This window comes from Ceratotherium simum, chromosome 33 (genome assembly GCF_057802395.1).
Source record: "Ceratotherium simum simum isolate JZ-2026a chromosome 33, ASM5780239v1, whole genome shotgun sequence".
In the NCBI taxonomy this organism is placed as follows: Eukaryota; Metazoa; Chordata; class Mammalia; order Perissodactyla; family Rhinocerotidae; genus Ceratotherium; species Ceratotherium simum.
In genome coordinates, this window is record NC_141932.1 from 21,969,692 (window position 1) to 21,985,698 (window position 16,007).

The window sequence follows — 16,007 nt, forward strand, 5'->3', positions numbered from 1 at the left end:
CATAGGGCCGTGCTTCTCAAACCGGTGTCCAAAGGCCTGGGGCTGGGGGGTGATGGCAGGTGTCAAGCATGTGTTTTGGGGTCGTGTCTGTGAGTTGTCTACTTTTTTTGGCTGTGTGTTTCCATTTAGGTGATGTTTTCAGAAAGTTAATATAGGCATGTCACGAATCATCGGGATGATTCCTTTTAACCGGCTAGTGACAGTGTTGACGTAGCTGCCACTTCATAGCTTAAGCGTGGCTCAGGCTGGCCCTGGACGTTGGAGTTCGCCTTTGTGTAATTGCTGCCTGTCTTCCAAAGATGCAGGCCTCATCCCCAGCTGTACTTGAAGCACATCTCACTGGGTCCCCATGATGACCCTGGGTTGTCAAAAAAAAGCATCATTTGAAATAACATAAACATATGCTTGATCAGGTTGGTGTTAAGATCTAATTTTATAGACGAGGATGCTGAGGTTCAGAGACGCCACCCGTGCAGACTGGAAGTGGTAGTCAGGATTTGAATCCACCAGGGCAGGTGTGGGTTTGGGCCTCCGAGCCCTCTTCCAGCTCTCTGGGGTGAGAGGGTCAGGGCTCCGAGCACTGGCGTAGTGTGGGAGCTTCTCCTCGGCAGGCTGGGACCACCTAGCCCCTCGGGCCTGTGAGCATCCACGGTTCTGGCCTCACCCCACCCCTCCTCCTGCCTTCAGCCTCCCGCGCTTCGTTAGCAGAGGTTCTCTAGAGCTGCACCTCCAGTATGCTAGCCACTAGCCCTGTGTGGCTATTTAAATTTTAATTAATTAAAATTAAATGAAAGTACAAATTCAGTTCTTTAATTGCTCTGGCCACAGTAGCCACATTTCCATCATTACAGAAGGTTCTGTTGGCTAAATCAGCCATCTCCTACACTTGGCTGCTGTGTGATCTTGGGCACACGATTTATTCTCTCTGGGTCTCAGCTTCCTCTTCTGAAGAATGGCGTAGTAACGTCATCTACCTCACAGAGTTGCAGTGAGAATGAATATTAATCCAGGTGTGGCACGTTGTCAGCATTCAGTGAACGTTAGCCGTGGTTGGGACCCTGCCTCTGCTCCTGGGTGCCCTGGGGATGAGAGGGGGACTCACAGCGTCACGCCCTGCCTCAGAGCTCCTGGCCGGGGAGGCAGGCAGATGATGTGATGTGGAGCAACGCCCTCAGCCACACTGGAGGGGCCCTGCGTGTGTGCGCGCATGTGCTTGTGTGTGTTGGGGGCAGCCCCGGTCTGCAGGGCGGCAGGGATGGTAAGAGAGGGCTGGCTGGGCTGGGGGAGGGGGCTCGGTCTCTCTGGAGCAACGGCAGAGGGAGGTGGAAGGGGCTCAGGGCGGGGAAGGCGTGCTCCATTCTCCTCCGCTGTGTCCTAGCTGCCTGGCCTTGGGTACTCCCTGAACCCTTGCTGTCCTCAGTTTCCCCATCTGTAAAGTGTGGGTCCTTGTGGTCCCCCAGTGAGCCAGCTGGTGGGAGTGTGAGGCCAGTGCGTGGGGCTTCTTCTGGGGACAAGTCCTGGAGAAGGAGGCTGTGATCCAGCCCCTACCTCACTGGGGCCAGGGGATTCTGGATGGTGCTGCCGCCGCCGCCCCCCTCAAGCCGACAGTTCCCCATCTGTCTCCAAGAAGAAGCCACAGCCCTCACAGGGGCCTCCCAGGCCCTGCCCAGCCAAGCCCCCTGCTTCCTCCTTAGCCCCGTGTGCCTTGTGCCCCTCCACCACACCTTGCTCTTCCTCAGCCTGGAGCCTCCTCCCTGGAGCTCCACGTGGCGCCACATCTCTCAGGGTTCTGCCCAGCTTTCGCCACCTCAGTGAGCCCTTCTCTGACCCCGCTGTGTAAATTCAGAAACCCTCGTCCCTTCCCACACACCTCGTCCTCCATATGCTGCTTTTCTCCATTTGTCACCTTCTGATCTACCGTTATTTAACTTAGTTATTTTAATGTCTGTCTGCCTTCCCCCACCCTGGCCCCTTGTAAACCCTCCAGGGCAGGGGCTTCTGTTTTGGTCCCTGCTGCCTCCCTGGTGACCGAGCTGTGCTGCCACAACCTGGCGGCCATATTTGTGGAATGAATGAATGCAGGCTTTTTGTTTCACCATCGCTTGGCAGAACTCTGAACTCAAAAGCTGTGGTTCTGTTTGCCACCCCCTCCCTGAATTAGTGAAGGCTCTGGGCCTGGCCTGTGCTGGATGGGGCTGGGGACGCGGTGGGGACCAGGACAGACTATGTGGAGCTCCCAGGCCCGTGGGGGAGGCATCGTCTCCCCAGGTCATTGTACACGTGACAGCACAGTAGAGGTGAGTGCTGTGAGGGGACGGGAGGGCCGAGCTCTGAGGCTCTGTGACGTGTCGTGGGGTAGGGGGCAGTCAGGGCAGGCTTCCCTGAGGAAATGAGGATTTAACAGGTGAAGACGGGTGAGCAGTGTGCCAGGTGGGGGACTAGCATGTGCAAAGTCCCCGGGGTGAGACAAAGCAAGGAGTGTTGAAGGGACTGAGAGAAGGGGAAAGTGTGTGTGTGGGCTTTGCTGACCGCTGAGGCTGGAGAACCAGCAAGGGCCTCCTCAGATGGACCCTTGAGGCCTCCATAAGGCCTTGGACATGATCCCTGAGCAGGGGAGGGACAGAGTCAGAGCTGTGTTTGGACGGTCCCTCTGGCTGCGGCCAGGCAGACACGTTTGCATGATCTCTGTGGGGGCTGTAAGGCCCTGGGGGGCGGGGAAGGGGGAGGGTGTGAGGAGTGGCGGGGAAGAGAAGGAAGTCTGCTCTGGTACTTCTTGTCCCAGGATCTTTGGCAGCCCGCCCACGTCTTCAGCCTGCCTCCAGGCCTACCTGCTGGAAGTAGACAGATGGGGCAGCGGGGGGAGTGTGTGGTGTTTAAGAGAAAAAAATGTATCTTAATGCCACCTTCTTACCAAGGAGATGGAATAGGTAAAAATTGACGTTACAGAAATGTGTCGCGTAGGAAGTGAAGGTCCCCACGTCCACACCCACCAGAGGACAGAAAGACACTGGAGAGGTGTGGAGCAGTTGCTCTGTCAGGCTCTCTTCCAAGTGCTTTCTGTAGATTAACTAATTGAGTTCTCACAGCAGCCTTGGAGGTACAGTTCTATTATTATCTCTAGTATCTGGATGAGGAAACTGAGGCGAAGAAAGGGGAAGTGATTTGCCCAAGGTCACTGCAGGGGGCGGAACTGAGGTTGGAATGTGTGTGGTTCCCAAGGCCACCTTGACTCCTCACCCATTATTCTGCCTCTCTTGGCCCTTTGGCACAATTCCTCCTGTGCATGTGGCATTTAAGCATGTCCCTCCTCGTGCCCTCAGTCTAAGAGGCCATTCCAAGTAAGATCCATTGTTGATCGTGTACCTGCTTTTCTGAAAAGGATGCTGTGGATGAGAATTATACCTGGATTGTGAGGTGTGTGTCGATCTCAGTCATGTCAGCCTGTGAAAAAATAAGGGTATCAGAATGAGGTAATGTGGTGTGTACATGCGTGTGTTTCAGAGGAGGGGTTAGGTTGGATGTTCTGTTGTGCCCTGAGCACATTGAACGCCACCAGGCGTCCATGTGTGTCGGCACGTGGAGGATGGATCTGGTGTGTGGGATGGCTGCCTTGTGTTCTGTCGGGTGGATGGACCCTCAGTTAAGGGCCGCACACTGTGCTGAGCCCTTCCCACGCGTGAGCCTCTGATGGAGGCACCACTGTCATCCCACCGCACAGAGGAGGAAACAGAGACCTGGGGAGCTTATAAAGTCGGGGAGCAGGGACCTGAATCCAGGTCTGCCTGACTCCAGAGGCCGTGTGGTGGCAAAGCCAGGCTGCCTGGGGTCCCATCCAGCTCATACCTCCTGAGCAGGTGAGTGGGGCAAGTCATTTCACTTCTGTGACTTAGTGTCTTCATTAAAATGGAGATAGTGAAGGTGCCTGCCGCCTGGGGTTGCTGTGAGGGTCGAATTCACCTATACAGAGTGCTTAGGCGTGCCTGGCATGTGGTAAGGACCAAGTGGGCGTTCCCTCTTCTTAGTACTGTCACTGTATCAGCCATTATTACAATATCAGGCCCCTATCGCGGGCATTTAGGTTGCTTCCAGCGTTTCACTGTTCTAGCCATAATGCCCTCAGAACAGCGGTTCTCATCCAGGGGGTGGCTTTGTCCCCGGGGGACATTTGGTATTGTCTGAAGACATTTTGGTGGTCACAACTTGGGGGAGGGTGTGCTGTTGGCTTTAGCAAGTAGAGACCAGGGATGCTGCTAAACCTCAGCCCCCATGATAAGAATTATCCAGCCCCAAATAACGCTGGTGCTGAGGTTGAGAAACCCGCCTTAGAACCTCTGTGTCCTGGCATAAGCCTTTTCTGCAGGACAGCATCCTCTGAGGACACGTGCATTTTCACTTTATCAGTTTTGCTAAAGTGCGCTCACACGACAACAGCCGGGCTACAGAGCTGTGATGGCCCTGAGGGAGTTACTGCCCGCCACTCCCCCGGGGGCTTTTCCTCCCAGATTCCCACAGGCAGATGCTGGCTGTCCAACGACAGGTTTTGAATTTATCTCCTGAGTGAGTCTCCCTCTGGGAGCTGTAGGTGAGGCGAGGATTACAGGGCAGGTGACAGAGGCTTGGGCGGGTGGGGGGAGGTGGTCACAGTGCCAGAAAGAAGCCCCACCCCACTGTCTCCACTGCAGGAGACGCAGAGCTTCTGCCTCCCTCATCCCTTCTGTGCTGTCTGGCACAGGAACCTGGTCAGGGAGAGGGGGCGAGAGAAAGACCTGACGAGTGGAAGGAAAGGGATTTAACGGACTTGGAGCCTATTGTGGGCACAGGGCTTCAGTCTGTACACATTCATTCCACAAGTATTGATTAAGTGCTCCCTGTGGATCCAGCACAGTGCAGGGCTCTGCGGAGCTGGCAGTGCCCAAGACAGGCCCGAGCCCCTGCCCTTAGCATGCTGACACCATAGTGGGGAGAGGTCGACAGAAAACTGGTGAACGGGGAAATATGTGTAATAATGTCAGTGGTAAGCACTTATGGAGAATACAAGAAACATAAAGAGTAAGGGGAAGTAGGGCGGGTGCACTTTTGTCTACGGAGGTTAGGAAGGCTTCTCAGAGAAAGTGACATGAGAGCAGAGGCTGAAGGAAGTGGGGTGGGCCCCGAGGATACCTGGGAAGAGCGTTCCTGACTCAAGGGGCAGCATGTGCAAGGGCCCTGAGGTAGGTGTGTCCTGGTGTGTCAGAGGCACCACTGACGTGGAGTGTGTTTGGAGAAGTAAAAGGGGGACGGTGCAGACCTCATAGGGTCCTGGGGCTCCTTTAAGGACTTTGCCTTTTACTCTGGGTGAAGTGGGGACATGGGAGGGTTTGAGTGGAGGAGGGATGGGCTCTGACTCAGGTGGTCACAGGGTCCCAACTGTAGGAGGGGTGAGGACAGAAGCACTGGATCTCATTGAGGCCTCACAACTCCCTAAGCGGCAAGAACCACAATGACCCAGATTTTACAGATGAGGAAACAGGTTTGGAAGGACCCTTCCCAGGACCCAGTCCCTTCCAAGGCTGTCAGCTAGGACGAGGCAGTCATCCGAGGGCCTCTCTCCACTTGGTCCCGTGTCATCCTGTAAATCTCTCGTGGATGTGATCCCAGCACCGTGAGATGAAGCTTCTGAGGGAGCTACGGCTTGGAAACCATTGAAAAATAAGACCCACGAGTTAGACAAATGGAAATAAAAATGTCTTAAAAATTTTTTTAAATGATCTGTTAGAGTGTTTGAGACATAATGATAGAACAAGTCAGTGATACTTGTGTACTCAGCAGCTGTTTTAGAGAAATAAAACCTTGCAAGTGTCGTCAGAGCCCTCTTGGGGACCCCCTCCAGTCACCTCCCCTCTCCCTGCTTAGAGCTGGCTACCGAGTGCGTAATTTTCGTTCCCATTCAGCTTTCTTCTGTGCAGGGTTAAACAGACCCCGAAAACTCTGCCCCCGCGGGGCTGCAGGGCTGGAAGCGTGCCGCCCTGCTCCCTCCTGGGGTGCACGTCCCTCATCTAGTGGCATCACTGTACAGGTGGGAGCGTGGCAGGGTGCACAGAGGGTGTTACTTGCCTGCGGCCACATGGCCAAGAAGTGGCAAAGCCCAGCATTGAAGTTCGGATCCTCTGGACCCCAGGTTCCCCCTCCTTACTCATTGGTGACCCAGCCTTCTTGAGGGGAAAATCCAGGCAGGCCAGCCTTGGGGCTGGGGTGGGGAAAGGCCTGGAAGCCAGGAGGCTCGATTTTGGCTCCGTTGTACCCTCAGGACTTCCAAACTTGGGTTCTTTTTTATTGTTACTTCTTTGGTGATAAAATACAGAAAATATGTTCAGCGCATTTTATACAGTACAGTATAACAAATAACTGTCAAGCCAAGCCCTGTGTAATCACAATAGAACATCGTTGGCTCCCACAACCCCCTCCATTACTCCCGAACGTAGCCGCTCTCCTGACTTTGGGGTGTTTGTCATCTTGATTTTTCTGCGCAGTTCTACCGGCAAGAAAGGCAGCCCTAAACACACGAGTCGTGGTGCCTGTTTTGAACGGGCCATGAATGGGCTCACTGGATGCCTCCTTGTGCGGCTGGCTCTTGCCCTCGTGTGGCATTCTCACTTGTCCTCCGTGTTCTGGGCATCACTAGTTCCGTACTTTTTATTGCTGAGTAGTGCTCTGCTGTAGGCATTCACCTCGGTTTGTTTATCCATTCTCCTGTGGGTGGACGCCTGGTCTGTTTCCAGTTTGGAGGTTACTGTGAGTATTGCTGCTGTGAACATTCTAGTACGTGTCTTTTGGTAAACAAGTATTCCCATTTCTTTTAGGGGGCTGTGGGATTGCTGGGTTGTGGGGTAGGCGTATACTGAGTTTTAGTTCTCACTACCAGTTTTCCATAGTGGTTGAACCATTTTGTACTACCACCAGTAGCGATTCCCTTACATCCTTGTCAACACTTGGCATTGTCAGTTTTAAAAATTTCAGCCATCCTGATGGGTGGTTTTAATTTGCATTTCCCTGTAACTAATAAGATTGCGTGTGTTCCTTGGTTGTGTGGGTATCCTCTCCCGTGGGGTGCTCTTGCTCTTTTCCCTTTGCCTCCCAGGTGGCTCACCTCTAGCCTTCAGCTGCAGCTCTGGCCCAGGCCCTCAGCAGCCTCAGACCTGGACACCCTAGAAAGAAGCAAGTGGGGATGGGGCCGTGCGGGTACTCCCCACCGTGGGGTGTGCTGCCTGTGGGCGGGCGGCCAGGGCAGGCCCCTGCACGCTGCCCCTCGGCTTCCAGAGGCAGGTCTCTGTCTTCCCGCCTGGGCGTCCTCCATTGGCAGCTCCCCGGGAGCGGGCCACCCTCTTGGCTGCAGTGTCTGGTGTTTCATCACTTCAGGACTGCGTCACAGACACCTCAGCTGAGGCGCCACCCTCGGTGGGAGGACACAGGGGATCTTCCAGTTCCTCCCCCTGCCCTCGCCCGTGCTCCTCCGGCTTCTTAGTCCCTGCAATGAGCCCGTAAAAAGTGGATCTGGTGTGCCGAGCAGTGCCAGGGCCCCCGCCACCCCTCAGCTGGGAGACCCAAGGTAAATGGCTTCCCCTCTCTGAGCCTCTCTCCTCCCTGGGCCTGGTCACGGCCCCTCGGGGGGTGGGAGAGAGCATTCGGGAGGGACTCCGAGGGAGCTCGGGCACCCCTCTCAAGGCCACCCCGCTGGCAGTGGCTCTTGGGCTCTGCAGCCCTGACCACTCTTGGCCGCACCTGGCTCCCTGTGCTTTCTTTCTGATCACGGCAGCCATGTGTTTGGGTGTCTGCTGGGAGCCAGGCAGTGGGGCGAACCTCTCCACACAGTGGGTGCTTTAGTGCTGCTGCTGGATCACGGAGGCTCCGAGAGGTGAAGTGCCGGGCCGGGGAGGAGAGGGGCGGGGAGAGCTGAGACTGGACCCTGGCCCCGTCCTTTCCTTCCCTGTCTGCCCTTCCTGTGGACTCAGGTTCTCCATCCCAGCCCTTTGGGAACTACCCCGAACTCAGCTCGTACTGGGGAAAGTGCGGCGTCGGCCCCTGTGTTGGGGAGGAATTCCCTAGCTCCCACCGCAGCCACCAGGCCCTGAGTGTTCTCCCCGCCCACCTCTCCTGGCTCCTAGCCCTGTTGCCACAGCGACCCCTTGGCAGTCCCACGCTCCTTTCTGCCTCAGGGGCTTTGCACTTGCTATTCCCCTGCCCACAATTCTTTTCCCTCCGTGTCGGCATGGCTCGCTCCCTGCTCCTGTGTCTCCGTACCACGTGGCTAACAGCACCCGTTCCTGCCATCCTTTTCCCCTGCTTTCTTTTTCTTCCCAGCGCCTCTCCACCTCCTGACACTGTTATGTGTGTTTGTGACTGTCTGCCTCCCCCACCGGAATGGGAGCTTCGTGAAGGCAGGGTGACACGCTGTCTCTGGCATCCAAAGCTTGGTGGCCTGAGAAGACTCTGGAGATGTGTCCATGGCTGTGTCTGGTCCTGGGCTGGGGGTCTATTGGGGAGACTTGGGGTCGTTCATTGTGTACTTAACAGACATCCAGGCACTGTGCTGGTCCACTGAGTTACCGCTGGGAGGTGTGGGGGGAATCAGCCAAGGAGGTGCACAGAGAGCACCCAGCGCAGCCTCTGAGGTCAGGAAGGCTTCCTGGAGGAGGCATTGGTTCAGCTGGGGCCTCAAGGAGGAGGGAGAAATCACAGAAGGTATGGAGACAGAGGCCAGAGGGAAGGGCCTGAATGACAGAAGCCTGGCCGAGAGTGGGGAGAGGGGGGCTGGAGAGGTGAATAGTGCCAGGTGTCATCACTGTCACGGTCGTTAGCCTTTATGGAGGGCCTTCTAGGTGCCTCTTGGCTCATGCAGGGTCTTCTGTGTTCTGAGTGCGCTGGGGAGCTGTGGAAGGGTATGAACCGGGAGGGACAGGGTCAGATTTAGGTGGGGTATAGGGATTGAGAGCAGAGGCTGGGAGCCCAGGGACAAGGCCGGGGAGGGCGGGGTGGTGGGGGCAGGTGGGGAGAGGTGGTCGGGAAGCCAGGTGGGGGGGCAGTGGGGACTGCCGGGCCGAGCAGGGGCGGGAGGCAGCTGGAATGAAGGTCAGCAGAGGCCAGGTCCTGAACGGCCTTGAATCCCAAGCTGAGCAGCTTGGCTCTTTCCCGAGCCAGTGGGAGGCCCAGAAGGGTTTTGAGTAGGGGAAGGGCAGGGTCAGGTTTGAGAGTCCCTCTAGTGCTGAATGGGGGACAGATTGGAGGGGGGGAGTCCACGGAGGAGGTGGGATGGGGCCCTTGCGGGGGACGGCAGTGCTGGACCTGAGCCAGGCCACAGGGAGGGTGGCAGGAGGGAGGGATGGAGAGGCTGCTCACGGTAGAGGTTGAAGCACAGACTGGTGGGATATCTCGGATCAAGGTTCTGGCGGTCCTGGTGTTCGATCCGTGGGGTGTGAGCCCCCTGGGGTGCCAGTCATGCGCGGTGGGGAGGCAGCCCCTGTGGCTGCTCCTAGCCCTGCCTTTGCGGCTCGGCGTTCAGAGCGTGAGTCTCACCCTGCCGTGCGCTTCCCCGTCGCTGTCCATCTTGTCTTTCCTCCCGCTGCCTCCCACTTACCTCCCTGCCCTGCGAGGGCTGGGCAGCCGGCCACCGTCACATGCCAGGCAGTAGTGTGTCCGGCCCAACGGCTCCCCTGGGGCACGAGAGAAAGCTGATGCCCACGGTGTCCCTAGAGCCAGCTGCCGCTTCTCTGGGGGCCACCGGAGCTCCTGACCTGCTGTCCACAAATAACCCCAGGCCGAGAAAGGCAAAAGGCGCCTTGGGCTCCGTGGCCACTCTCCAGGCCCGTGGCTCAGGTAGGGGCCCAGCTAGTGGCTGCCTCCCGCCCTTTTCCCCTCCACCCCGGGAACCTGAGACGAGGCAGCGGCCTCGGCGTCCGTCAGTCTGTTGGCTGCTGGTCTCTGAGGACAGAAGTGGAGGTCTCGGGGAAGGGACCAGGGCCTTGCTGGAGCCCCTGTGAGGACTGGCTCCCAGGCCCCAGACAAGCCGCGTACGCAGTAGGTTGCTGTCTCGTTCAAGATCCCGAGCGCCTGAGGCCTCTCTTTCCCTGCTCATCTGGTGGGGGCAAGGAGGGACCTGAGGCTGAGGGACTGACTTGGGGTGGCCTGACACAGGGGGATGGGGGTACTTGGTTTGCGAAAGGTGGCAGGTTGGTGGCTCCCTGGTTTGGAAAGGAGAGAGTGAGTGAGTGAGTGTGTGTGTGTGTGTGCGCGCGCACATGCGTATGTGTGTGTTTGGGGGGTGGCAGGCAGATGCTGGTGGCCGTGAGCGCTTCCTCAGGTGCCCAGGGCTGTCTGATTCATCCCAGTTTACCTCAGCATTGGGGCATGGGAGTGACGTAGGGGGTGGAGCCTGTCAGCGGTGAGGGTGGGCGGAGGGGCTGCCTCTGCTCAGCATGGGTGTCCCCAGCGTAGGGCCTGGCCTGCACATCGCCAGGGAGCTCTGCTCCCTCCAGAGAGTAGGGCTCTGAAGGCAGAGTCATGTCCTCCCCCACCCCCCTGTCGCCCCCAGATTGGGGTCCTGGGGACTCGGCCACCTCTCCCTCAGACTGGGCCCCCAGGGCAGGGCTCTCCCCGCCCTCACTGGTTCCCCGCTGTGCAGGGCAAGCAGAGCAGCCAGAGGGGCCTGTCCTGAGGGAAGGGGCTGGGCCCTGGTCCCCCTCCTACCCTGATGAGCTTCTCTCTTGTCTTGCAGGCTGCTCTGTCCACTGCGCCTCCTGCATGTCCTGCTGCCCAGAGCTGTCCCAGGCTAGGTGACAGCGTGTCACGCTGCCACCATGAACGAGGTGTCTGTCATCAAAGAAGGCTGGCTCCACAAGCGCGGTAAGGGGCGGCTCCTGCCCACTGGATTGTGCATCTCCCCCTCCTCCCCTGGCTGTTCCCTTGGCAGCTGGGGCCATGAGAGGCAGAGGTGCAGGGTCTCTACAGCCCCAGGAGCCAGCATTCTGAGCCCCGCCTGCTTGCCCCAGGCCAGTAGCTCCTTACAAGCCCATTTCATGGAATCCTCCTGCAGTGGTCTGGGCGAGGGAGCTGTGGGTCTGCCTGGGGACTGAGTCTCAGTTGTCCCTGGACCCCTGCATGAGCCCACAGGCCAGGCCTCAAGTTCTGCCTCTGCATTAGTGATCTCATTCATAGCCCCATTTTATAGATGAAGCAACAGGCTCAGAGAGGGAAAGTCACTGCACTGAAGTAACACAGTGAGGTGATATTCAGCATTCACTCATTCATTCAGCAGATACTCACTGAGTGTGTGGAGGGGTGCCAGGCTGTCACAGGCCCTGGGGACACTGTGGTGCCCTTGTAGAATTTACATTCCAATGGGAGGTGGGGACAGACAATAAACAAATAAGCAGACGGGATGTCAGGTGGTGATAGGTGCTGTTGTGAAAAGTAAGAACTCTGAGGGGGAAGGGACTGGAGAGAGATGGTCAGGGGAAGCCACTCTGAGGAGGTGACAGCGAGCAGAGGCCTGGAGGAGGTGAGGGAGTGAGCCCCACACACAGCTGGGTAAGGGTGACAGCAAGGACAGAGGTCGGAGTGTGCCCGGAACAGCAGTGAGTTGGCCAGCATGGCTGGAGCAGAGCAGGCGAGGACGAGCGGGAGGAGATGAGGCGGAGCAGTGATGGGTGTCAAACCGCGCTGGGCCCTGCAGGCTGTGGAAGGGGCCTGGGCCTTAACTCTCCAGGCGATTGGAAGCCTGTGGTGTCGTGAGCCAGGCGTGACCTGATCGGCTGTTCCGGTGGGCAGCTGAGGCCCGGAGAAGTGAAGTCACTCACAGGGCAGAGACGAGGAGACTAGACCCTTAGACCCCGGCTGCCTGTCCTCAGAACCACCCCACGTAAGGGCTTCGCTGCCGTGTGCCGGGCGGCCGGGAAGAAGCCTGTGCTGAGTCGGCTTGTCCAGGCACCAAGAGGGAGGGAGGCAGACTGTCCTGGCTTCCGTGGACCTTCTGCTGGGGAGGGAGGGTGCTGGGCCTGGTGGTAGCGGCTCTTGTGCGCTTTCCTTCACTCAGCAAACATTTGTTAAGCAGCTCCTGTGTTCCAGGCACTGTTCCAGGCCCTGGGGACTCAGCAGTGAACCAGACAGGCAGAAATCCCCGTGCTCGTGTCGATGTCTTACACGTAGCAGGACAGGCGGGAGGCACCCCAGTAGGCGCACGTGTCCAGGGCTGTTACGTGCTGTGGAGAAGAACCAAGCCCTGTGAGAAGGAGGGGTGACGTGGGCAGGGGAGCTGTCACAAACGGGGTGGGCAGGGAGGGCCTCACTGACAAGGGGCGTTTGAATGAAGATCTGAAGGAGGCAAGCGAGTGAGCCCCACGGTTAACTGGGGCAGAAGTGTGCGAGGGAAGGGGACAGCCTGTGAGTCTGGAGAGGGAGCGGGCTGGGCGAGTTTGAAGAGGGTCAGGAGGCTGGTGGGCCGGCCCTGCGGGAACCGGGAGAAGTGCCCTCCTGCCCTGTCCCAGCCGCAGACACAGCACAGTGATGAGGGACGGAGGTGACTCTCCAGGCCAGCTCTCCCCCATCACCCTGAGCCAGGAAGACCTGTTTTTCACTGCCCTTTCCAGACGATGGTGGCATTCAAGACACCTCGGCCTGTGGACCCGGCCCCATGGCATTGGGCCCTGGGTTTGGGGCTGTGGGTGGAGCTTTCTGAACCTTGGCAGCTGTCAAGGTTCTAACCCTGGCTCTGCCACTTCCTCTTGGTGTGACTGTGAGCAAGCTGTGTAACTTCTCTGAGCCCTGGTTTCACATCTGTAAAATGGGTTAACAGCCCAGGCCTCTGACCTTGTCAGGTTCATGAGGGCTGTCTTGTTCACTGCGGTATCGCCAGTGCCTGGAAGAGTGCTTGGCACACAGTAGGCGCTCAATAACTGTTGAATGAACGATTAGGATTGTGTGTGTGGGTGGTGCAAGTGTGTTAGACTGTGTCAGGGTCTCAGGCTCCTGAGTTTCCTGGGGCTGGTGGCTGCTTTGTCTGCTGTGCAGGAGCCTGGAGGTGGCCGGAGAACTGTTGCGGGGGTGGGGGTCTGTCTCTGGTCTAGGGCTGCTGATGGCCTTAGAAGGATCTCAGGCCCTCTTAGGCTTCAGTGTCTCCATTCATGTTATGGGGGGGCGGGATGGCAGATGAGCTGCTGAGACGGCCTAGCTGGGACACACCTGCCTTGGGTTTGCAACACGCACGCACACACCTGTTGCTCCTGGGCTTCCCGGTGCCCCGCACTCTGAGCACCGCCCAGCAGAGATGGGCGAGGCAAGGGGGGCTCTGCTGACTACTGCTGTTTGGCACCTGCCCCACTGCACCCCACCGCACCTGACCCTACTGATGGTGGTTAAAATAACACAGCCCCAGGGGCCGGCCCGGTGGCGCAAGCGCTTAAGTGCGCGTGCTCCGCTGTGGTGGCCCGGGGTTCGCCAGTTCGGATCCCGGGCGCGCACCAAAGCACTGCTTGGCAGGCCATGCTGTGGCGGCGTCCCATATAAAGTGGAGGAAGATGGGCACGGATGGTAGCCCAGGGCCATTCTTCCTCGGCAAAACAAAAAAAAAAGAGGAGGATTGGCAGATGTTAGCACAGGGTTGATCTCCTCACCAAAAAAAAAAAAAAAACAACACAGCCCGAGCTTACTGTGTGTGGGGCCTGGGGCTCTGCTCTAGGCAGGCTTGATTTTGCTGCATTTCCGTAGCTGCCCTGTGGGCTGGGCAGCTTACAGACCAGAAGCTGAGGCTCGGCAGGAAGACTGACCGGCCCAAGGTTTCAGCGAGGAGGGGCAGTGCTGAGGTTTGAGCTTGGGCCCTCTGACTCCTGAACCAGTGCACTCAAGGCCTGGCCCATGTGCTGCCTCTCGCCCAGCAAGGTCTGCTCAAGGAACCGGCGAAGTGAGAGCACCACTCTTGGAGTCACTCATGCCACGTGCTGGTCACCTTTCTGACACAGCCTCAGCACGCCCTCTGCCAGCCCCACCGGGCCTGGCCCTGCCTGCCAGTTTAGAGGCAGACAGCGTAGTGGTCAAAAGTGTGGACTCTGGACGGAGCAAACCCAGGTTCCAGTCCTAACTCTCCCAGTTAACAACTGTTAGCCTCGAGCAAGTAGTGAAACATTTCTGTGCCTCAGTTTCCTCATCTGTAAACTGAGATTGTTGTGAGGATGTTTTTCCTTTCCTTCTAGGTTTCTTTTTTTTCTTAGCTTGTCACTGGTGTATAAAACACCACAGGTAAGTGCCTGGATCATAAACTCACCCCAAAACCAGAGTTCAGATCAAGAAGTAGAACAAGACAGTCCCCAGAGGCCCCCCCTGCCCCTCCCAAGCAGTAACCACTCTCCTAACTTCCAGTAGGATAGGTGAGTTTTTCTAGTTTTATTTTGCTTTTTGAAATTGAGGTGAAATTTACGTAACACAAAATTAGCCATTTTAAAGTGTACAATTCAGTGGCCTTTAGTACCTTCACAGTATTGTGTAACCACTACCTCTGTCTAGTTCCAAAACGTTTTCATCACCCTGAAAGGAAACCCTGTACTCATTAAGCAGGCAGTCCCCATTCCCCGCTCCTCCTAGCCCCTGGCAACCACTAATTTGTTTTTTGTTTTTATGAATTTACTTATTCTGGACATTTTATATGTGGATCATACAATATGTGGCCTTCTTTGTCTGGTTTCTTTCACTTAGCATACCATGTTGTAGCATGTGTCAGTACTTCATTCCTTTTTATGGCCAAACAACACTCCATTGTGTGGATGTACCACATTTTGTTTATCCATATGTCCATTGATGGGCATATGCGTTATTTCTACCTTTTGGCTGTTGTGAATAGTGCTGCTATGAACATTTGTGTACAGGTATTTGAGTACTTGTTTTCAGTTCTTTTGGGTATACACCCTAGGAGTGGAATTGCTGGGTCATATATTCCACATTTATAATCTGTATTTATATAGATTCTGTAAATTGGGTCATAGATTCTATATTTATAATCTATGATGAGGTATTCTATATTTAACTTTTTGAGGAAGTGCCAGACTTTTCCCCAGGGCTGCACCATTTTACATTCCCACTAGCAGTGCACAAGGGTTTCAGTTTCTCCACATCTTCACCAACACTTGTTCTTTTTCTTTTTAAGATTACAGCCATTCTAATGAGTGTGATGTGGTATCTCATGGTTTTGATTTGCATTTCCCTAATGACTAATGATGTTGAGCATCTTTTCATGTGCTTGTTGGCCATTCTTATGTCTTTGGAGAAATGTCTATTCAAGTCCTTTGCCCATTTTTTAATTGGGCTGTTTGTCTTTTTGTTGTTGAGTTGTAAGAGTTCTTTATATATTCTGGTTACTAAACCTTTATCATATATATGCTTTGTAAATATGTTTGCCTGTTCTGTTGGTTGTCTTTTTATTTTCTTGATAATGTCCCTTGCACAAAAGCTTTAAATTTTAATGAGTCCTAGAACTCTATTTTTTTCTTTTTTGCTTGTACTTTTGGTGTCATATCTGAGAATCCATCACCAAATCCAAGGTCATGAAGATTTACCTCTATATTCTTCTAAGAGTTTTATAGTTTTAGCTCTTATATTTAAGTAGATCTATTTTGGGTTAATTTTTGTATATGGTATATTGTGTGAGGTAGGGGTCCAACTCTGTTGTTCTGCCTGAAGATGTCCAGTTGTCCCAGCACCATTTGTTGAAGAGACTCCTCTTTCCCTATTGAATGGTCCTGGCACTCTTGTTGAAAATCAGTTGACCATAGATGTGTGGGTTTATTTTTTGACTCTCAGTTCTGTTCCATTGGTCTATATGACTATCCTTATACCACGCTGTCTAATTACTGTAGCTTGGTAAAGTTTTGAAATCGAGAAGTGTGAGTCCTTTTACTTTGTTCTTTTTTAATATTGTTTTGGCAGTTTGGGACCCCTTCCCATATCCATTTGAATTCCATGTAAATTTGAGGATTGGTTTTCCATTTCTG

The 16,007-nt window shown here is 55.4% G+C and overlaps 1 protein-coding gene across 3 annotated transcripts in view; it reads left to right on the forward strand.

Annotated features, from left to right (window-relative positions):
- Positions 1–16,007, forward strand: part of AKT2 (AKT serine/threonine kinase 2) — a 46,680-nt gene that overhangs the window by 7,506 nt on the left and 23,167 nt on the right. For 2 of the 3 annotated variants that reach the window (XM_087421745.1, XM_004441536.3), the window contains exon 2: positions 10,748–10,875. In XM_087421745.1, the coding sequence (XP_087277871.1) occupies positions 10,830–10,875 (46 nt within the window). In that variant the 5' untranslated portion in view covers positions 10,748–10,829. Of the gene's footprint in view, positions 1–10,747; positions 10,876–16,007 lie in introns of those variants that run through there. The other variant, XM_087421746.1, reaches the window with a different exon arrangement.